Source organism: Cucumis sativus, chromosome 5 (genome assembly GCF_000004075.3).
Source record: "Cucumis sativus cultivar 9930 chromosome 5, Cucumber_9930_V3, whole genome shotgun sequence".
NCBI lineage: Eukaryota > Viridiplantae > Streptophyta > Magnoliopsida > Cucurbitales > Cucurbitaceae > Cucumis > Cucumis sativus.
In genome coordinates this window covers 13,128,574-13,150,959 of record NC_026659.2, presented here as the reverse complement: position 1 = coordinate 13,150,959, position 22,386 = coordinate 13,128,574, and the positions used below count along the sequence as shown (strand labels likewise).

At 34.1% G+C, this 22,386-nt stretch overlaps 2 protein-coding genes across 6 annotated transcripts in view; one reads left to right on the top strand and one right to left on the bottom strand.

Annotated features, from left to right (window-relative positions):
- The first annotated feature begins 1,001 nt into the window (after window positions 1–1,001).
- LOC101204612 (auxin response factor 1) lies at window positions 1,002–12,323 on the top strand. 2 transcript variants are annotated; one of them, XM_011656213.2, is made up of 15 exons: window positions 1,002–1,238; window positions 2,055–2,138; window positions 4,075–4,190; window positions 4,970–5,065; window positions 5,205–5,261; window positions 5,470–5,622; window positions 5,706–5,790; window positions 6,355–6,445; window positions 6,553–6,717; window positions 6,913–7,032; window positions 7,115–7,190; window positions 9,839–10,004; window positions 10,082–10,578; window positions 10,731–10,921; window positions 11,236–12,323. In XM_011656213.2, exons 2-15 carry the CDS (start codon window positions 2,090–2,092, stop codon window positions 11,408–11,410), a joined length of 2,037 nt encoding a protein of 678 aa, XP_011654515.1. In that variant the 5' UTR covers window positions 1,002–1,238; window positions 2,055–2,089; the 3' UTR covers window positions 11,411–12,323. The 2 variants fall into 2 exon arrangements, with proteins under 2 accessions (XP_011654515.1, XP_031742121.1); XM_031886261.1 differs by lacking the exons at window positions 1,002–1,238; window positions 2,055–2,138 and adding an exon at window positions 2,824–2,946.
- A 5,954-nt stretch (window positions 12,324–18,277) lies between these two features.
- The window catches only part of LOC101204368, a 52,218-nt gene continuing 48,109 nt past the window's right edge, over window positions 18,278–22,386 (bottom strand). For 3 of the 4 annotated variants that reach the window (XM_011656205.2, XM_031884962.1, XM_031884963.1), the window contains 5 exons: window positions 21,462–21,543; window positions 21,152–21,277; window positions 19,353–19,433; window positions 19,130–19,255; window positions 18,278–18,535 (listed from right to left, as the gene is read on the bottom strand). In XM_011656205.2, the coding sequence (XP_011654507.1) occupies window positions 18,479–18,535; window positions 19,130–19,255; window positions 19,353–19,433; window positions 21,152–21,277; window positions 21,462–21,543 (472 nt within the window). In that variant the 3' untranslated portion in view covers window positions 18,278–18,478. Of the gene's footprint in view, window positions 18,536–19,129; window positions 19,256–19,352; window positions 19,434–21,151; window positions 21,313–21,461; window positions 21,544–22,386 lie in introns of those variants that run through there. The other variant, XM_011656206.2, reaches the window with a different exon arrangement.

Sequence of the window (22,386 nt, the reverse complement as noted above, 5' to 3'; positions counted from 1 at the left end):
GACATACATTGTTTGGACTTCTTATTATAATAGTTAAAGTTTAAAATAAGTGTAACTCACGTTTATAACTATTTGAAAAGCCAGAAAAAAAAAGAAATAAAATGGTCATTGCACTATTTTGTATTCAAATCAAATTTAAATAGTTTGTAATTTAAATTAAGGGTTCGTTTGGATTGAATTGAGAACAAAATGTTTTTCAATAATACATTTCCTTCTAAACACTTTTTTGAAAAAAAGTTTAAAATTTAAATACTTAATATTTAATTAGACTTTTTTTAGAAGTGTTTAGATGTGAATTTAATTTTTAAAGATTTTTCAAAAATAGATTATTTTATAAATGATTTTTTTTTATAAAATTAAACAGTTTGAAATCTCAACCAATCCAAATGTAAATTAGTTAGTAGATAAGAAATAGATTAGATTAATAATAATTAAGGTGAGTTAGTCCTGTTTGTGCTTGAAAAGAATAGAATAGTAATTGGGATGGTGCGTTAGAGAATAAATAGTCTAAATAGGAAGAGAAAGGCGTAAATAAGAGGAAAAGAAAAAAAGAAAAGAAAGAGAGAGAAAGAAATAATAAAATAGTAAAAGAAGAAAAAAGAGAAAAGAGAAGAGTTGGGGGGAGAGGAGATTACGGAAGGTGGTGTTGAGAGTAAAGGAAGACTAAGGAATTGATGTATCCCTTTCGGGGCGCTCCTTTCTCTCCTGTTCCGCTTCTTCTTATTCTTATTCTTATTATTATTATTATTATTTTTAATTACTAATTAATAATCATCATTCATTCTTATTTTCTATATTCCAAATAAATAAAATAAATATAACCAACCAACTCCTTCCTCCTTCTATTCCCATTTCCCAAACCTTTTCTTTCTTTTCTTTTTCTTTTTTCTATCTGTTGTATAGTATGTATTTATGTGGTGTAAATTAAGAAGGAAGGGCACACACAGACACAGACCCATTTCTTTTCTTTCTTTCTTTCTTTTTTTTTTTTTTTCTTTTGGTAAATAAATTAAACAAATTCCCATTTCTTTCTCTTTCCTCTTACACACAAACAAAGAAATTTCCTTGTCGGCTTGGACCAAACACCATCTTATCGTTTCTTCTTCCTCTTTCCATTCCATTCCCTTCCCTTCCTTTCCCTTCTTCCATCCCTTTCATCCTTCTTCTTCTTTCTCAAAACCCTACTTTCTCATCTCCATTTCTTTTTACTTCTTCAACTGCTCCCTTCTAATCTTCAGGTTTGTGATTTTTTTCCTTTTTTTTCTTCTTGGTTTTTTTTTTTTCTTTCTTTCTTTCTTTTTGCTTTTTTATGTTTTTGCTTATTGTTTCTCCCCTTTTCCCCAAACCGGGTCTCTGTTAGATCCACCTTTTGGAGGTTTTTTGTTTCAATTTTCAGGTTCATAGACTTCTGGGGTTCTTCCTTTGTTTTTTTTTTTTTCTTCTTCTTTTTTCTGGGTGTTTGAGGTTAGGTGAAAGTGTTGAACTCATGTTGGGGGTTTTGATTTTTGTTGTTTTTCTTGGATCCGGAACATGGGGATCGAACTTCTCGTCAATGTGTTGTTTTAAGTCTTTGTTGATTTCAATTGGATAATCTTCTATTTTGCTGAATCACGAGACGATCTACTTCTTTTTCTTCTTCTTCTTCTTCTTATTATTATTTTTTTTTAAATGAAATGGATGTGCGTGTCCCTTTGTTGGGTTTCAATTTTATCTTTGACATCGTCAATATTTCATGTTGTTTTGATCGGATTTGCGGTAAAAGTTCTAATAGATAGATAGCGGCTGCCTTTTGGGCGCTTCATTTAAGATGCACAAAACAAGGTGCGGCTGCCTCGCTGACAGCGTGGCTAAGCTAAGTGTCAGAGGCATTTATTGATCTATAAGGCCGCTCCTATCTCATAGATTCCATTTACTGTTGTTCTTGGTTGGTAATAAATATCTTGAAAGGAGGAGTATGTAAACACGTTTATCCCATGTGTTCTGCCCGGATAGTAAGATATTTAATCTGATTCTTGTGATGTTCTTTTTTAACGCATCAACCACCGGTTTTGCAGGTTGATTGGCACATAAATATCTCTCTGATATTATTATGTCCTTTTCAGCTGCTTCAAATCTTCCCTCAGGAGGACCCCATTCAGGTTTGTGGTTATCATTTTGGAAGTTCTGTCCATTTTATTTAATTTTTAGTCACTGCTGTTTTGGTGAGGGATTGGCTGTTGGTGATCTAAAAGAATGAACCTTGGATTTTCAGTTTAGGATAATCTACTGTTAAAATTAACACGTCGTAATTTTGCCTGCTACTCTTGCCTTCTTTGTTATGCTGAATGTCTGAAATTTTAATCCTTGAGTAAGCTTGACAGGTTGGCTTTATGCAATAATATCAAAGACAGTTCCATTTTCTAGGTTTGTGTAACTGGGTAAATTCTCTTGGGTTTGACCTTCAATGATCTTCACAGCAAAAATCATTCTCTCTTATCGGCTGGGGAAATTCTCCTTTGAGGAAGATGCCTGTCCTTTTTGTGGAAATTTATACACTTAAATATAGAGTTTCAAAAGATGGCTGGTGGTCTATCCCTAATTGGATACTACTCTAAAAGTCTCTGTAAGTATGTCTTATATTCAAGCAGAAGTAGCTTCTGAGATCTACTGAGCGATGAAAGAAAAATGGAAAATACCTTATTTTGGGACAGGGACGACTTAGGGAAAGTAAGTGGAACTCTCTTAACCCTTTATCAAAGACTTCATTGTACTTCAATCAGTATAACTTTTTCTATGAGGAAAGTTCTGAATGTTTTCAAACTTTGGGATCATAGCTTTAGTTGATGGTGTTGACACTTCAGATTGGATATTCCTTGTGGATCACCTGGCTGGCTTCTTTGTTATACTCATTATTTCAGTGGATGACAAGTTGAGGTGTACTTTATTGTTCTTCCAGATATTTCGGATGTAAGCATCGAGTGCTGGAAAATTGTTTGCTTCTCCAATAGTTATGGTGTTTTTCTTATGAGGGTTAAACTTATCGGTATGGATTAACACAAATGAAAGGCTTGCCAAATGGGTGGATGCCTATGCTATTTAATTTGGCATCTACAGAACATAGTTAAAAGCTATTTTCCATGAGTACATCCGCTTTCTGTCAATGGTTTCATTATCTTCTTGATATGAATTAGGAGATAGTAGTTGAATTGGTTTCCAGGAGGCAGGACTGTTGGATCAGTACTGATGCCTTATAGGCACTTCACTTGATTGCATCTCCATCTTTGCAATCCCTTCGTTCTCTCTATGTCATGGAAGCCAAAAATCGTAAATGTTTAGATTTTTTGCATGGGTAGTAGTTGTCCGTGAGAAGGTGGGCTAACACTATTGTTTTCATTGAGACCCTGACACTCCATGTTTCAGTTGTCTCGATGGGTGTGTGCTTTGCAAGGTCACGAAACTTCTCTTTGGTTCAGTTGTCTGAGCTCTGTGGTTGCTAAGGAGCTAAGTTGTGGAGCACAGGCTCTGTTTAAACTGCTTTTAACTAAGGACCTCATTTAAACTGCTTCTTGAAATTAAAATAACAGTTGCATATACTGTAAAATGCCACATAGTGGTGCAGGTTGAATTTTCAAGTGTGTTGCACTTAATTTCAGATGGTACCAAGATGATATTTTACAGTATATGCGACTGTTATTTTAATTTCAAGAAGCAGTTTAAATGAGGATTTATGTTAGACCAGAATATAGGATTTTCTTAAATGCATTTAAGTTTAATCAGGTATCTCTATACTGAATTGTAGTGTGTGTGCTGCACCTGATTTCGGATGGTATCAAGATCATAATTTACACTTACAGTAATTGCTTTTATTTTAATTTCAAGAAGCAGTTTAAATGTGGATTTATGTTAGTCCAGAATATAGGATCACATTTTCTTAAATGTATTTAAGTCTAATCAGGTAACTCTAATACTGAATTTTTTGTTTTTTGTGTTACAACTATTTGGTGTTATTCAAAATTTTCGATCTTCAATTGTCATGGCTATTATTAAACCTTCTGTTACCTTATGGAACATGTACCTTGTTTTTTCTATTTCCAGGGCTCTCTTCTGATGCATTGTATAGGGAATTATGGCATGCCTGTGCAGGCCCACTTGTCACCCTTCCTCGTCAAGATGAACGAGTGTACTACTTTCCCCAGGGTCACATGGAACAGGTATCTGATTTGGTGATGCACACTCACTGTTTGGTTTTCAGACTGTATAGGGGAAAACATTAAGATTTTGGAATTGAGTTGACATCTTCATGTTAACCTGTGAAGTTTTGAGTGACATCTTTAATGAAATTGTTTCTTATCTAAATGGAATTTTGTGGCTTCAGAACCCCAAGTCTAATGGATGTACTGTGCAATCTTTATGTTTTTCTTGGATGCCTGGACCTTTCATATTAGTCAATTAAGAAAGCATGATGGTAAAGGTTATTCTGAAAGAATAACTGTATGAAAGTTTGATCACAAATGGTTGGTGTCAAAAACTTGTTAATTTTTTTTAACATTCAGTTTTCTAGATTAATTTGTAATGTATATTTTTATTAGCTTTGAAATAAGTTTTGTTTACTAATTTATAATATTTTCCTATGCTAATGGAATCGACTTATATGTTGGGAAATGATTAAGCAGATATCCAATAATTACTCTCTTTGCTAGAAGATTTAGATTTCTAGAGAAAAAATAAGAAAGATATTGATCTCTAGAGTAATGTTTCTGTTTCTCTTCTTTATATTAATGTTGAGTGTTGAACTTTGTAATTGTACTCCGTTCACAATTTACTTACTGGAATTCATGTGTTTACTTGTTGACTTCTAGAATGCTTCTATAGATTTCTTGTACCACGTAATTGTTTTTTTCACTCTATCAATGCTAAGTTTTTCTTGTTAAGAAAATATCAATGGTGAAATTGTTAAAAATTCAGAGTTTGCTTTATCTTATATGTATAGCTGGAAGCCTCAATGCATCAAGGATTGGAGCAACAAATGCCTTCATTCAACCTTCCATCAAAAATACTTTGCAAAGTTGTCAATGTGGTTCTTCGGGTGCGTTTTATCACACTAATTTTAATTGCATGTGGTAGTATATTTTTGCTGTCCTTCCCATATCCCATATCGTGGGCTAATTAAATGACGTTTCTCTGCTCATTGTATCATGTCTAATGACTACTGCTTTGGATGTTAGGCGGAATCCGACACCGATGAAGTTTATGCTCAGATAACTCTTTTACCAGAAAGCAATGTTAGTTCTGTATACTTTCACTCTGTAAAGTATTGGAGTTTAGTCGGCAGCCTTAACTCATCTATATGATGGGCATTACAGCCAAGCATTTCTAATGCTTGCATTATAGTTTTAAACTGATCCTGGGGCTCAATCCCTTTCCTTTTTTTAATAGTAATTTTGTCGATATCTCTAACTTCTTTTTTGCCTATTACTTTTTCATAAGCAGCAAAATGAAGTAACGAGCCCAGATCCTCCCCTTCCTGAGCCTACAAGATGTAATGTCCACTCTTTTTGCAAGACGCTCACCGCTTCTGACACCAGCACTCATGGTGGTTTCTCTGTTCTTAGGAGGCATGCGGATGACTGTCTACCACCTCTGGTTAGAACATACAAATGATATCGCAAGCTGGTATCCATTTTCGGTGTCTTTCATGTTATTTAGTTTTTTGTCTTCTCTTGCAGGATATGTCTCAGCAGCCACCATGGCAAGAATTGGTTGCTACTGATTTACATGGGAATCAATGGCATTTTAGGCACATTTTCCGAGGTATGATTTATAAAGTTGAACGAGTACCAGCCATGTGAAGAGCCATAGATGTTTGCTGTCCTGGCAAATAACAATCTTTTAGAGATGCATTTACACATAAACACAGACATGCAAATCATACATGCACACAGCTACACATTTTTTTGTCGGGCAAGAAGAGTTTCTCCATGGCCTCCATTTTAGTATTTGTTCTTGACATGATCAACTTTATATGGGTTTTAGTCCGCAAGAAGTTTCCTTGGACCTTGGTTAAGTACTTGGTATTGGCCTATTGGGTAACTCATGTCCTTGAGTTCAAGCTGCAGGTGCCATAGATGGGGAAATTGATCTCCCTGCTTCTTGGTGTCTCCTAAAGATGATAATAGGATGGGTAGGCCTCAATGAAGATTAGTGCTTGGGAAAAATTATATGGGTTTATATTGTTGCTGGTAAATTCTCATGTAATATACAGAATGTTCATTTTGCATCATTTTAATTTATATGACATGGCGTGAATGGATTCCCCCCTCTTTCACACACATTTACACACACTCTTGAATGTGATATTAATACACAAAGTTGCAGGTCAACCGAGGCGTCATTTGCTAACAACTGGGTGGAGTGTCTTTGTTAGTTCCAAAAAGCTAGTAGCTGGAGATGCTTTTATCTTTTTAAGGTAATTTTGTGGTATGCCATTGCAGAGAATGTCTATTTTTCTTAGTGGGATGTATATTAATGAACAAGTACATGGTCTCTTTGGTTATATGTGTATTTACTTCACAGAGGTGAAAATGGAGAGCTGCGTGTTGGCGTGAGAAGACTCATGAGACAGCTAAACAATATGCCATCTTCTGTTATATCAAGTCACAGTATGCATCTTGGAGTTTTAGCCACTGCTTCTCATGCTATTTCAACTGGAACACTTTTTTCTGTCTTTTACAAGCCAAGGTTTGTCATCTCTAGGTCGTTTTTTTTTGCCCTGTGATATGTGAGTCATTTTCTTTCTCCATGTGAAACAATCTTATTGTTATGGGTCATTTTCTTTTGTATCTTCACACTGTAAGTAAGCTGTTCACTTTTGCCATTGGTTTGTGATTTATCTCTTGCTACTAGCAAACTATTAAATATTCTTCCTTATGACAGAACAAGCAGGTCTACATTTCTTGTAAGTCTGAACAAGTACCTTGAAGCTCAAAACCATAAACTCTCTGTTGGGATGAGGTTCAAGATGAGGTTTGAGGGCGAGGAAGTGCCTGAAAGAAGGTAAGTGGTAACATGTGAAGCTTCCCCAGCTTGTTTTTCCTTTCACTTATTGTTTATTAATTTTTGTTCTATTCTATGACAGTTTTAGCGGAACAATTGTCGGTCTTGGAGATAATGCATCACCTGGGTGGGCGAATTCTGAGTGGCGATCTTTAAAGGTTAGCTTGTCTTGTTCTATAATAATGCCTCACATGTTTTTCCAGAGGTCAGTCCAGAAACATGATATGATGTGCGTTGATGAAGCACCCCTGCTTTCTATGATTTCAATATCTTATATTAAGATGCATGCTTGAACATAGACAAGCATCTATGAAATGGATGATGGTTGTAAGTAAAAGAGTATTTGTGTTTTTGCTTGATAAGGTGTATATTTTGGTTGAGTGGATGATTTTCCAGAACCTGCCCTCTGTTAAAAATTCTTTGGATTTAGTTGGAGTCGGAGGAGATATTTATGGATGACCATCATATGCTAGCTATATGTAGGACTCTTATCGGTTAACTTTCAGCTTCGTGAGTATGACATTAGAAAAGAGATTGCTGTCTTTCTCTCTTTTCTTCTCATCATTGTGGATGATTGTGAATTGATTGCAAAAGGAAGGAATATGGATTACATGACAAAGAATCTTTTCCTTGTTTTTCACAAATTTGTTAGTGCCTCAGGTTTTTTAAAGAATTTGAAGGGAACAAATAACTTGTTGCTCAGAGCTCATCTTTCTTGGCTTGTTTTTTGGTGTTTTGTTTGGATTATCTTTTGCTTCTTCATGGAGAATTTATCTTTATTTGAGCTATTCCCTTTGTATTCATTATTTGTCCATTTATTTCTTGGGTGAAGCTTTTTATCTTTGGATCATGTTTTTCATTATTTCAATGAAAGTTTCTTGTTTCTTGTTTTTTAAAGAAGGGGATTCTTTAGCTTGCTTATTTTGTTTTATTTACTATTATTATTATTTTTTTTTATAAGAAACGAGGATACAGTAAAAGGAGCCAACAAAGACAGCCTAAGGGCAGGGGGAAGAGAACCCCTCTCCAGAAAACTAAATGGAGAGCTTTTCCAATTGTTTTGAATTATGGACAAGCTGAAGTAACAAAGAAAACACACCTCTAAGAAGCTAGCAGGTGATATTGCCACAAAAAAAAAAAAAAAAAAAAGAAAAAAAGAAAAAAAGAAAAAATAAAAAGAAAAAGAAAAAAGAAAAACAATAAAAGGCAGTTTTATCTTCAAAATGTCTGGTTTCCTTCTAAACAAAGTTAGAAAGTTCCACATCATAGTCCTCAAGACCATGGACCACATTAGCTCTCTTGTATTTCTAAAACACCAATTCTGCAGGGTTCTGATCAGAAAATTTTCCATTCTCTTGCGGTAGATGTTTAATTCCTTGAGTAACCACCAACTCCACCCTCTGAGTGAACAGGCAATGAATACAACGGTCAAGAGTTTCAGTATCTCTGAGGCACAGAGGACTTGCTTCAGCTTGATTGCTATAGATGGCATATTTAAGTAACACCTTATGTCATAAAATCTTTATTACGAAGGAAACTAAGAAGGGCGTTTTTGTCATTAGAGAATTGTTGTGCAAGATGAAGTTATCAAGTCAAAGATCACCAAATTAATCCTGGGGAAGGGCAAACATCATCCAGTTGACTCATTACCTTTTCTGTTTAAGTTCATTTCCCGAATGAAATTTCTAATCTCCTTTAAATTTAAGTTCATCCTTCTTTGTTGGGAACTTTGAAGATTGAAAAATAGTATGTTGCAACGATAGATGATTTTGCTGTGCTAAGCATACTCTCTTTTGACAAAAAAAAAAGAAAATCATTCTTCCTCCTTCTAGGACCCATTTGTTTTGTTCACTACTGACCCAGAATAGCATTGCTTTATGTTTTGCTAGCATGGTTTTGTTTTTATCTTATCACACAAAGAACTGCAAAAGCGAACTCCAAATTGTGAGGTGATATAAAACATGCCACCTTGCAATTGAGAAACAAGTGTTGAATTGTTCATATCACATGAGATGCGCATAACACGTGGAAAACTTGAAGAATATAGTGGGTTCTAAGAGTATGAATCTTCCTTTTACTATAAGCTTGCAGAAGAGCAACCTTTAGATGACAATCCTTGAGCCTTCAATCAAATATGCAGCAAATGCTAACCTCAGTTCTTGCAGAATTAGAAAGAACGGTATTAAAAAAATTTAATTTACAGGAAAATGTCCACTTGCATCAAGTAACTTCTGTCGCAGTAGTTTCTGTAAATATTTATATTATTGACAAATATAGCAATTTTTGACATCGTAACCTTCTGAAAGTTGATGTCTGATAACTGAAAAGAATAGATGGTGGTGCAGACCATTTTTTTGAATATTGATAAAATATTCAATTTGTATTTTAGAAATATGCGGAGGAGACCCAGAACAAGTATTTCCTTATCATACATCCTCCCAAACTTCGAGGTTAACACTTCAAAAAATAAATATGAAATGTATAAGAAAGAATTTGAATCATTGAGAACCTTTCTGACACGATTCTGGCAATGATAGTAGATGGTCAATCATCATTTTCATGTAATGTATGGTTGTGTTTTACCCAATATGAATGGTGCTAAAATACTTTTAACTGAGTCTTGTTTCCTGAAAAAGAAATTGAGTTGGAGTGTGTACTTCCCTGGCATAATGGAACCTTTTACACATTTTCTTCTGATTTTCTTTACAATTTTTATGCCATGGTGTGTGTTGATGTACTCTTCACTTGCACCAATGCGTTATTTTATAATTCAAGAACTTACTTCTGATTGTTGGTTGGTATAAAGGTGCAATGGGATGAACCTTCATCTATCTTGCGTCCAGATAAGGTGTCTGCTTGGGAGTTGGAGCCGCTTGTTGCTTCTAACCCTCTAAGCACTCAGCCTACACAGAGGAACAAGCGTCCACGGCCAACTGTTTTGCCTTCATCTTCACCAGATGCAACTGTACTTGGTAATAGAACCCTTCTGTATAATAACAGTCAGTTGATTTTTTAGATGGAACGTTATTGACCTATCTTTATGTACTAGGTGGGTGGAAACCTACAGTTGAATCTTCTACTTTTTCATATGCTGAGCCACAGCGCGGAAGGGATCTATATTCATCACCAAAGTTCAGTACTGCTGCTTCAAATTCTCTTGGTTTTAATGCAAATAGTTCTCTTGGTGCTGTGTCCAGCAACAACTACTGGTGTAATACCAATAGGGTGGAAAATATTATGGACCCTTCATCTCATGGAGCAAACAGGGAGCCTGTTGAAAAGAAACAGAACAGTAGAAATGGATGCAGGCTCTTTGGGATCCAGCTTCTTGGAAATTCTAATGTAGATGAAGCATCTCCAGTTTCAACACCTAAAATGGGTGGTGAGGATAGGCTGGTTCCACCTATAGACACCGATTTTGAGCAGCATTCTGAACCATCAAACATACACCGATCAGATATACCCTCCATAAGCTGTGATGCTGACAAATCATGCTTGATTTCCCCATTAGAGTCTCAAAGTAGACAAATCCGCAGTTGCACAAAGGTATTTCAATCCATTGGTTTACTTTTCCCCATCTCTAATTGCTCTAGTGCAATCTGAGTTTTTTATATATATATATATTATTTTTATTTTTTGACAAAAAACAATAGTTTATGTATAAAATTTGTAAAAGCTTTACTTGCATATCTTTTCAGGTTCACATGCAAGGAATTGCTGTTGGGAGGGCTGTAGATTTAACCCGGTTCAATCAATATGATGATCTACTTAGAAAACTGGAGGAGATGTTTGACATAGAGGGCGAGCTTTGTGGCTCTCTAAAGAAATGGCAGGTTGTTTACACCGATGATGAAGATGATATGATGTTGGTTGGAGATGATCCTTGGAAGTAAGTACATTTGAACACCCAACCTTTAGCACACCCAAATTCATGATTATTCCAAAATCATTTTTCCTGTTTGATTTTGGAACAGATCAAATGCTATCTCGATTGATCTTGCATTCATTCTCAAGTTAATAACCATAGTTGCTTAAATCGGATGTTTTCTTTTCTGATAGACATCTTAATCATGTGCGGTTTCCATTAAGTTGAATGTTGCCTGTGGTTTTGTTTAAGTACTAACGGCTTAGCATGATAAAATGAGAGATTTTGGTGGATGTATGGGACCTGGATTTATTTATTCCTTTCCTAAATGATCGCAGTGAGTTCTGCAGCATGGTAAGGAAGATATTCATTTACACAACAGAAGAAGTGAAGAGACTTTCGCCAAAAATAAAACTCCCACTGGGTGGTGAGGCAAAGCTTAGCAAGCCAGATTCCGATATAATTGCCAATCACACGGAGGACCAATCGTCCATCGTGGGATCAGACTGCTGATGGAGATGTATCTATGTCGTTTAGTCATTGGCAGAGGTGAAAGAAAATGTGGAATATTCACCAGGGGGGATGAAGAAGTGGAAGAAAAGGAATGGTTTATATAGCGGTAAAGTTTTATCGATAGGTATTTGTATATGCAGGGGTTGGCTGCTCTCTTTTGACCGCCAATGGAGTGGAATCTGGAACGAGGTGTTGTTATATTTTCACTTGGAAGTACTGCAGATTTGGAAGACGAAAAGCCAGCTGCAGGCTGCTACATATATTGGGTGGGGGGGGGGGGGGGGGGGGGTGTGGGGGGTGGAACTGGTGAAACCTTTCTGAGCTCATGAATGGAGTGAGGAATGAATATGTTAATGGAATTGTTTGGACTTGGAAACGAAATGTGGGTTAGCAGAAAATACTGTCCTGTGTTTTTAAGACGTTGAAACAAATACTTCTACGTAATAATGTTTGGTTCGGTTAATTTTCGGGGCTTTTCCCTGTCTCCTGAATATCAAACCATGTGAGTCAGCTTCAGTTGCACTTTTGTATATAAGAAATATGATGCTGTCTTTTTTACACCATCTTGATTGCAGGGGTCTCTTTTTGTGTTGGGTTGTCAATGACAATGGGGGAGGAAGAAGCTCAAAACACCTTCCATCTTTACAATGTAAATGTAATATTTATGATTATGTATTGATCTGGATTTTGGAGGTACTGCTGCGGATTTCCCATTCTGGTCAATGGGTGTAACTAGTAGGATTTTTCATGTCGTTTTAGATTATTGTAGGTTGAATGTTGACCGAATGTTTTGAATTTTTAATGCAATGTGTAATAGACGTATATTAGACTGGTGATTTTGAACTGATTTTGATGGCTTGTCATCTGTAATCATTGTAAATAAGCAGTGCTTAGATTTTCTAGTTTCAAGTCATTTGGTGGTTCAGTTTTTAAACGTAATGGTTTGATTTAGTTTTTCTACCTTAACATTGGTTTTAGTTTAGTCCTTATCATTGAAGTTATTTAAGATCTGAAATAGGCTTCAGGTAGTTGTAATCTAGGATGTTTAGAATTGAAACCTTTTTTTAGATTTTTTAGCTTAAAAATGAAAGGGAAATAATGTGTAAAATTTGAATAATAAGTTGTATGTTAGGGAAACTAAAATATTTGAAACAGATTCAAATAATTCAAATACATTTATTTAGTATAAGATATCAAATTATATACGTTATTTAATTAGAGCAATCCTAGTTAGATGATTATAAATAACACCTTTTGAGTTAGATGATGCCCAACCTTTAGAAAGAATTATTTACAAAGTTCTCTGTTCCCTTCTCTTTGGAAGTTTCCTCTAAAACTTTGGCTCTTTGTATTGTTAGTAGACAATACTAATACTATAACGCTGCCATGGAACATTACAAGCTTTGAAAGAATATTTGACAAAACTCTTCCAAAGTGTGCGTTGTTGGAATCAAGAGAAGATAAACAACATTGAAAAAATTCTACTATCTTTTAAGAAAACCTAAATGTTACTAAAAGTTGATATGAAATTAAATTTTTGTATACGAATAAAGACAATTTTTAAGAGATTAAAAAGGCAGTTGGGAGTGCAATTATTTGACCAAATGAAAAATGATAGCACTGTTCTTGTAGAGAGAGAGAGCTTTAACGGGCACTCTATGTACATTATGTAACCACTAGTTCAGTTAACGATTTTGGTCATGACTCAGTCCACGAGTAGTCTGACATGGCAGCCAACTACATGTTGCAGTGGTGATGACTGGATTAATGATTTTCTTTCAAAGCAAATTAATCCTATTTTCCTCTTTAGTTTGTTTTTTAAACCTTATTTCTAAAATTTGTTTCTTCAAATGCTTTATGTTTGAAAAAACTAGTTTAATGTTGGAGTTATATTCATTAGGGATAAAGTAAGAAGTGTACCAAAGTGATAAGCCTGGTTAATGTCAATGAAAGGTAATTTAAGAAATGGTCATATTTACAAATAATTTCAGAGTGGATAAGATTTGGTATTATATGTGAAATTTGGCCATTTGTTCTCTTCCTTTTATTTAATAAAACATAAGTTTCAAAGTTTGAATAAAAGGAGTGGGAGCGTTTTTGTTGTTTTGAAATAAAGCAAGAAAGAGAGCATTGCAACGGTCATAAGATTTGAAATAAAGCAATGAATGAATGGAATTCATTCTCCCAGTTTGATGTTCTTCTTCCACCACAGATTCAAAACCCCACCATAATGCTTAAAGCCACAAAGAAGAAACTCAAAGGATTATGGTCCAAAATGAAGAAGAAGAATAAGAAGAAAAAACCAAACGAAACCCAAACAAATTCCTACCAGTACTGCTGCATTTGCCATTGCTCCTCCTCAACCCATCAGCATAACCAGCAGCAGCCCTCAGCTCCCCCACTTCCGCTATGGCTCAACGATGCTCCCACCTTTCTGCCGCCTTCAACGCAATCGCAATTTGAACATCCAGACACAGCTGATGAAATGGTGGAGCCGCTTGTGGCTAATCAGTGGTCGTACCAGCAATACTTGGTGGCAGAGCCGGTTTACGGGGTGCCCATCATCGTGGAAACTGAAAGTGGAAGAGGTCAGAAATGGAAAAGGTTGATTAAGTTATTTGAGTGCCTCTGCCCCTGTTTTGGTATTACACAACAACTTTACTACGTACCATAGTAATTTCTACTAATGTGTTTTGTTTGTTTGTGATTTTTATATTTAGAGGTGAACTTCTGGATTCCATGAAGTTACCGAAACAAACTACAAATATACACACAAGTATGAACGATTCTTTTGTGGGTGAGAGAGTCGGTTTACATTTCACGTTTGTAGAAAAGATATTGAAGAAATCCAAACAAGAAGTATTTTTAAATTTGTTATATGAACACTATTCATTAGGCAATCCAAACAAGAATAAAGGATACAACTCCTTTTGATTTCCCCCCCTAATTACTCTAATTTTCCTTCAATTTTATTATGTAAATAAACTATCATGTTGTTAATTACTAGATTTATACAAGTGAAATAATTTGGATTTTGTTAACTATATAGTTGTATCAATGGTGTTACTCATATAACACTTAACTACTTTTAGGGCTTAATCGCACAATTATCTTAACTTTTCTATTTCTTTTTAACATAAGTAAGCTAATGAGGCAGAGAGAAAGAGTGTTAGAGGTGTTGTAGGAGAGGTCTGTTGTTACTACATGTGTACATAATACATGTACACACATGTATATATCATAAAAAATTCACGAGATTTATATATAACTTAAGTGCAAATTGTTGAGTTGATGCCCTAAATCTGATGGTCTTGTAGTTTGTAATTGTACTAAACAAGCGTTTTATTTATCTAATAAAATAAAATATTTTATTTTATTTTACATTTAGTTGCATTAACCCACAAAATCAATGAACTAACTTCCAAGGTTATTTTTTGTAACCTAAACATATATGTCGAGACATGTAAGTGGGTCATGTTTAATTGATAGTCTAATTGGTTTGTAGTAGATGGATAAGATTCGATGTCTTACTTTGATGCCACTACGAATACAACTTGTTTTGTAGTTGTTACAATTGTTCTAAAGTGTGATAAATGATTTGGTTATGATTATTCATGTCGAGACATTAGAGCGAGAGTATTCTATACAAAGAGTTTGTATAAGACTAGACCATGAAATGAATAGTCTCTCTTATTAACATTGTTACTAGTTAAGATCACATTTCACTTGACCATAGGTGGCTTGATGAGAATCTTGAATGAGTTGTGAACTCCTACCCATGAAGGCGGTTATTTGATCTGCATGGGTGAGAGTGGCCTATATTGCTTGCTCAATATGCCTACTATTTTGGAGATTCTTCTGGGAGCTAAGAATACAAGAAATTCACTCATTCTCTATAGATCTAAGTAGAGAAATTGCCCTCTTAAAGGCTGGATCCAGAGCTTAAACAATGTGGCGCCATATCCTCTCTTGGCTAGAGAGGAGTTTAGTTATAGTGAGACTATATCTATTGTTCACTAAAGGAATCAATGGTACTAAGGAGTTAAATGTAACTACACAGACAAAAAGGTAATTTTTGGCCTAAATTGTACTTACGAACAATTTGTGAAGGATCATTGCACTGTCGATTGATTATATCTAATAAACATAAAAATATATATCTACGTTAAGAAGAGTACAACTGTTAGTCCTTAACGAAACAATTCATACATGGTAAATGAATGAAGATTAATTTAATTAAAGAGTTTAATCAATTAATATCATATTATTGGAGCTTCAATTTGTAAATTCACATGATCTTCTTGTTTAGCTCAATAAAAATAAAATTTATTTTAGTTTAATTTGATTAAATGGAATAATTTGTATATAATACAATTAATATAATATATTTGATAAATTATAATATAAATAAGCTATAAGTTAAAATTAATATGGATTCGATTCATTAGAATGGAATATACAGAGGATAGGTTTATCTTTTTTTTTTTCCTTTTCTCATAAAAGCATGTCGAGTTTTAAGTTTTTGTTTTCTTTGAATTTTGTGGTTTTCCAAATTGAGTTCTATTTGCACGACATTCATGTACTTCCGCTATGGGAATTCTATGAAATTCCATTCTGTCATAGATGTAGTCTTTTTTTTTGAAATATATCGAAATATAAATGACTTTTAAAACTACTAGTAGGAACTACGGGCAACACATGTGTTTCGTAAAGTTGAAAATAATTTACATGTATAAGTTGAAAATTAAGCCTACTCAATCTCAGTTTTAATTTCAAACTACTAAATCTAAATCTCAATTTCATAAAAAAACATTAGAAACACACAATTCCTTTTAAAAAAATAGCACTACTACAAAAATTGGATTACTTGACACTTCAATGTTTTACTTACCTGACATTTTTGTTATAATAATGTCAAGTAAGGACCATTTTAAAGAAAAAATGTCAAGTATTTTGTTAAAAAAGTGGATATTTCATGGACAATTTCGAATTATTTTATTTTAGTTATTACTTGATGTTTTATACATGTCAATTATAATTAATATTTACGTGATGCAAAAAAATTGTCACGAGTATGTTGATTTTTATTCGACAGTTTTTAAATGTCAAGAATCTAAAATATATATTTTCTATCTTTCAACATAAAATTACAAAACAACTAAAGAAACTCTTATAAAACTCAGCTGCAAAAGAATATGTATATAAATTAACCATCCGTAGAACAACACATGCACATGGAATTTCCTCAAAATCGACAATTACATGATTCCAAGTCTAGCTTCACTATGCAGTGTTCATTTCCATCTATTACCTTGTATTCAATATTGCTAATGTGATTAACGTAATAGATAAGATAAATAAGAAAAATGTAATAAATATAAATAAATATATTTGAGATAAACATAGATAGACTATAATTTATGTCTATTCGAGACAAATATAGGTAGAATTCTATCTTTGTCTATCTCTGTTTATCTTGAATATCTCATAGATAGAATTCTGTCTACGAGATAGGTAGAATTCTATCTATCCTATCTTAGATAGATACAAATAGCAATCTAGTTGTGTCTATCGAGATATACATTTAGTGTTTTCATACACAATCAAAGTCTACTGTAGTTAAAGAACAAAGTTATAATTTTGCCTAAATGATATTGTTGCAATTATCTTCATCTTCCTTTAGGTCTCATAAATCGTAAAAAAGAAAAGAGTGAAAAAAAAGATAAGTAGTCCAACAATTAACATATTTAGAAAGAGAGATTTTATGCAAATCTAATGAGAGAAACATTGGGTTTTACATCCGGTGAATGTAGCCAATATGGGTAGACTCCAGTTGGAGTGAGTATCAATGGTAGATAGCTCAGGTTGACCCTAATAGTCTATTTTCAGCTGTGGACAGCATGGGTGTTTCGAATTTGACACCGATGTAATACGTGGGCTCTAATGAGTTATATATATATATATATATATATATATATATATATATATATATATATATATATATATATATATTTGTAATTAACCTAAAAAAAATGGTAAAAAAAAGGTAATTTGACTGATTCAGAATTAAAGAAAAAATAAAAGTGGTTGGACAAACTTTAAATTAAAATATTAATGAAGTAACTATTTTAATTTTGATAGAAAAAAAAAAAAAGAAGGAAAGGAAGAGTGAGATGCTGCGATAAAATTCATGTGGGGGGAGAGGGAGGGTGGTTTGTCCGATGAGAGTACCATCCAGTCCACAGGCCAAATTTGTTTGTTCATCATATATATTGCATTCACCTCAAATACATAAATATGTAGTGCAGTTTTATAATCTTATTAACCCATTGATGAGCTTGTCAGAAATCTTATAATCTTGTGAATCTTTGAATAAATTTCAAGGGTGAAATTGCCATCATAGTTAAATTTATCTAAATCCATCAACTAAATTCTGAAATCAATCAATAATTTTAACATAATATTAGAAAATATCTCGCGAAGTGCGGGAGCGTGGACTATTAAGTACCCTCCCGTTTATATAATTAATGTATCAAAAATTTGTAATCTATAAGCTCTAATCATGATTCAACAACAATAGAGTTGGTAATGTAGGCAAATAATAAATTGTTGGTGAAAATAAATTATCATTATATTTAATGAAATGGGCTCATACAAGCAATTTTATCTTCTCAAAAAGGTTTTTTTTTTTCATGCTTGCATCATGATCACCTCTATTGAAATAAAAATAAAATTATATATCAAACAATAGATTTTAGACTAGACCTCGTTACCAAAATCCAAAACTATTTGAGCCATTATATATATATATATATTTATTTATTTTATCAACTACACAAAGGACATGTACATTCAATATTTTAAACAGAAAAAAAAAAGGTTAAATATACATAACGTCTAAAAACAAGACAAGCTAGAAACTAGTTTTGATTGTAATATTGTACAAGCTATTATGAGTAGTAGGCCACAATACTATACTAAAGCCGGTTGAATTGGAATGGAATAATGCCACAAAAGATCAATGCAACGGTAAATATTGAAGTGACTTGATGTATCCAAATTCACAACTCAAGCCTGTTGGTCTGATTGTGAGTTGCCAACATTTTGGTAGTTCGACCTCACATTCTGAACACACAAACATAGCTCAGGGGCCAACAAAAATAAAATGTACTTTCTTAAGGATTTCTTACCTATTAATTTTATTTTAGTTCGTAGACTTTTATATTTATTTTGTATTCGTCTCTAAATATTTACATCTTTTAATTCAGCCTGGTTAATTTTTGAGTTTTTTGAGTTTTTCTCTTCAGTGTAATGTTTAAAATCTTTATCTTAAAAGTTAGTTCTAACATTTTCAGTTTTTTGGTTTTTAAGTTTGGAGTTTAAGTTATGTACGTTTTTAACTTGTAAGTTATAACAATCACGCACTTATATAAGAGTGATCTCCAATATCAATTTTGTATCCCTTTCCAATATTTTGAGCACCATACTTTTGCACATTTTGTACTTCAATAAGAATTTTAACAAAGAATGAGCTTCTAAAATTTCTTTTTTTCTCTTTCTATCAATTTCATTTTCTCAACAAGTCTCAAACTCTACATTCTAATTTTATTTTGTTCTTTCTGTTGGTTCACCATAGTTATGAATTGTTAAGAAATTAAAAGGGGCTCGTTTTCTTTAGCTCTTACCAAAGTCAAATGCAAGAGAGAGGTAGAGATTTACCTCTAGCAGTGTAATATAGTAGAAATCTTCCATGTGTTGCATTAGCGCACTTCCATCTCTAATTGAACGGAATATGTTAATTTCTGTCTGCAAAAGCTTTTCAACAAGTTCCCTTTCTCCCTTCATCTGCAAATGTTTAAATTAATAACCAAGAAATATTGATATTAAGAACGTTAGAATGTCAGTTCATTTCAATTTTATGATGAAGAGGGAATACGCTTACAAATTCATTGACTAAAACATCTGGTGTGGACTCCCCAATGACATCGCCTTCGTAACCATCTGCTTGAAGCTCCACATTTTCCTGAATTGAACGTGGAAATTGTTTTTATCAATTTTCAGTTGAACTCGAAACAGTCCCTTCGAACTGTTATTTTGGCGATTCTTAGCTCGCATTACAACTGAAATCCACTTTGATTGTTAATTACCGAAGTATATGAATGCCAATTCAACATAGAATCTAATGCTTGGTTGAAAACGACATTTGAGTATAACTTCACACCAATATTTCATAAATGGAAAAAAGTAGAATCAAGAAAAAAAAGAACGATGTTTGAGGGGTGGAGGGGGAAGTAGAATGTTTCTTGCTCCTAAATATTGAAGATTATAATTCCTAGTTGCTACAAATGCCTTCTTGAACTTTCCATAATAAAAGTTAACCCTCGAATTTTTAAGAACGTACAAATTTAGCCCAACCTTTCAAGTGTACAAATTAAGTTTGCAAACTAAGATATATACAAACATTTTAAACCTATTATAGATGTAAAAATCAAATCCATTTTTCACAATCTCTCACATTTCGTTTTTCTCACTACCTTCCACCACCTCCCCCTTAGTCATTCCCTTCCCTCTAATCACCCATTTTCTCTCTACTCTGTCTCTCGCTTCTCATTCACTTCCGTTCATTTATGAAAAAAAGCATTCGCTTTTAATGCCTTCTGGAGATGGGAGGATGTGCAAAAAGCTTTCTTCAATTACCCATATTGATGAATTCATGTTTGAAAACATCCCTCCTACAACCACACTCGATTCTTTCAATTTTCCGTTACTAAATCCAGAAATAGAACCAAACCAAAACCCAGAAACATAAATCCTTGCTAGCTAGATTGCTAATAAAAATCGCCTCTAACATTCAAATTTGACGAATCTTCTTAGCGACGGAGAAAATGGTGGGCTTACTGGATCGAATGAGAAAGAGAGTGGAAAGAGAGATATTTTATAGCTCAAGGTGCAATAAAACACACTAGTTTTTTGGGGCTTAAGCACAAGACACAACAAAGCACGTTTGATAAGCAAATAATTGACATTGATTAGCTGAAGCATAGAACGATTGACTTTCAAGCTAAATTTTCAGCCTTTAATGATGAGTTGAAACTTCAAGAGTCACTGGGACACTCATACGCCATAATGAATCTAGAAATTAAGATTCATTCACATCTTTAACGCATTTCTAGATTCATTCACATCTTTATTATGAACTTAAAGTTAATATTCATTATGTCCAAAGTGTCCAAGTGACTCTTGAAGTTCCAACTCGTCATTAAAAGCTAAAAATTTAGCTTGAAAGTTAATCGTTCTATGCTTCAGCTAATGAATGTCAATTATTTGCTTATCAACCATTTTTAGCCATAAGTTTCAGTAATAAAAAATACTACACTAAGAAGATAAAATGTAGTTGAGGTGAAAATATGAAAAAAAAAAAACCTCTTAAAACAAAAAACTTTACATTTAGGCTTAGTAAATTTGTCTGTTTAGTTAATAAAGAACAGCCCCCTAATTATTACTATCTAAAAAAATGATGGAAAGAGCTCAAGGCGCAGGACTTTGAAGGTTTCGCTCATACACTTTTAAAAAGATTCAGGGTTTAATTTTTAAGGTGAATTTTTTACCACCATCAATTTTTCCTCTTTTTCTTTTTCCTTCTTTAACTGAACAAATGTCAGATTGAAAATTTTAGCACATGCATCCCTTATTAGCTCAAGGTTAAATTCACAAGAGAAAATTCAAAAAAATAGTACTCACTAATGCATCTTTCAGATCTCCTGCCGCAAGATACACAGGCTGAGCCACGTGGCAATAACCCATCAAACGAGGAACTGTTGGTATAATGTCTCTATGGTTTACAACTCTCCAGCTGTCTTTTACTTTCTGCAATATTTAGCGTTGATTGATGAAGTTGCAAACTTGCAAATGTAAATAAGATTGAATTAAGATCAGGAATGTTTTCAAGAGAAAACAAAAGGTTTTAAATACTTGCAGTTTGCAAAAATGTTGAACAAATTAAGACGAAAAGAATGTTCTGTTTTGCAAATGAAACAAGAGAATCTCACACCTTGTTGTAAATTTCTGCAAATTGCCGGTTGCCAACTCTAGGAGATCCAAAATTATACATGGTCACAGTTATTGCCTCGTGCCTATTTTAGAGAAGGAAAGAAAAAGAAGAAGAATGAGCAAGACTTTTTGTAATAAGTAATGGGCTTAGATTATGTTGAAAGCATAAGGGTAGTTACATAATTTACTTTGCCCTTTTTTTATTTTGTTAATTAGGCTCGCGTTGCCTATAAAAACTTTCCCGTTGTGCCTTTATGAGTATTAAAAAATAATAAAATTATCGACACCATGGTTTTTCTTACTGTACTAGGGTTTTCAGATAAAATTATGTTTGTTATTCGTCTCCACTTTCAATATGATATCAGACCACGATATTGAAGAAATCCTAGAAGATCTTACACATGATGGAACCCTAGTAGAAGAGACAGCCAACAACATTAGTGCCATGGTCGGTGCCACCATTGAATCCTGAATTAGCGCCGCCTTGGACGAATGGTTCTGACAGCTATGAAACTCACCGGCCAGCCTTACTCAGCCGTACTCCTTCGGCAATTCCATTCCTTCAGCTGCCCAAGGCCTGCACGCGCCGCCAGCTCTGATTCCTCCATCAAACGTGCCGTTAGCTTCGGTCCAACCAAACCATCACATAGTGCCATCTATACAGGTACCCTCTTTATGCGGACCTGCTTCTGGTATTGCTCAGTCAGTCCACGGACTACCACGCGCGCTGCCGTCAGGTTCTGTCCAGCCACCAACTTCTGGTTTAGCTGCAAATCTCAATGTCTATCCTCCGCATATTCACGACCACATGTACAAGGTTCGTCTCCCCGTGTTCCTCCGCATCAATTGGACATGCTTCGACAACAAATTGCAGCACTTGAAGCTACACTAGGGGCCCCTTCCACCATCCACTTGACCCCACCGGC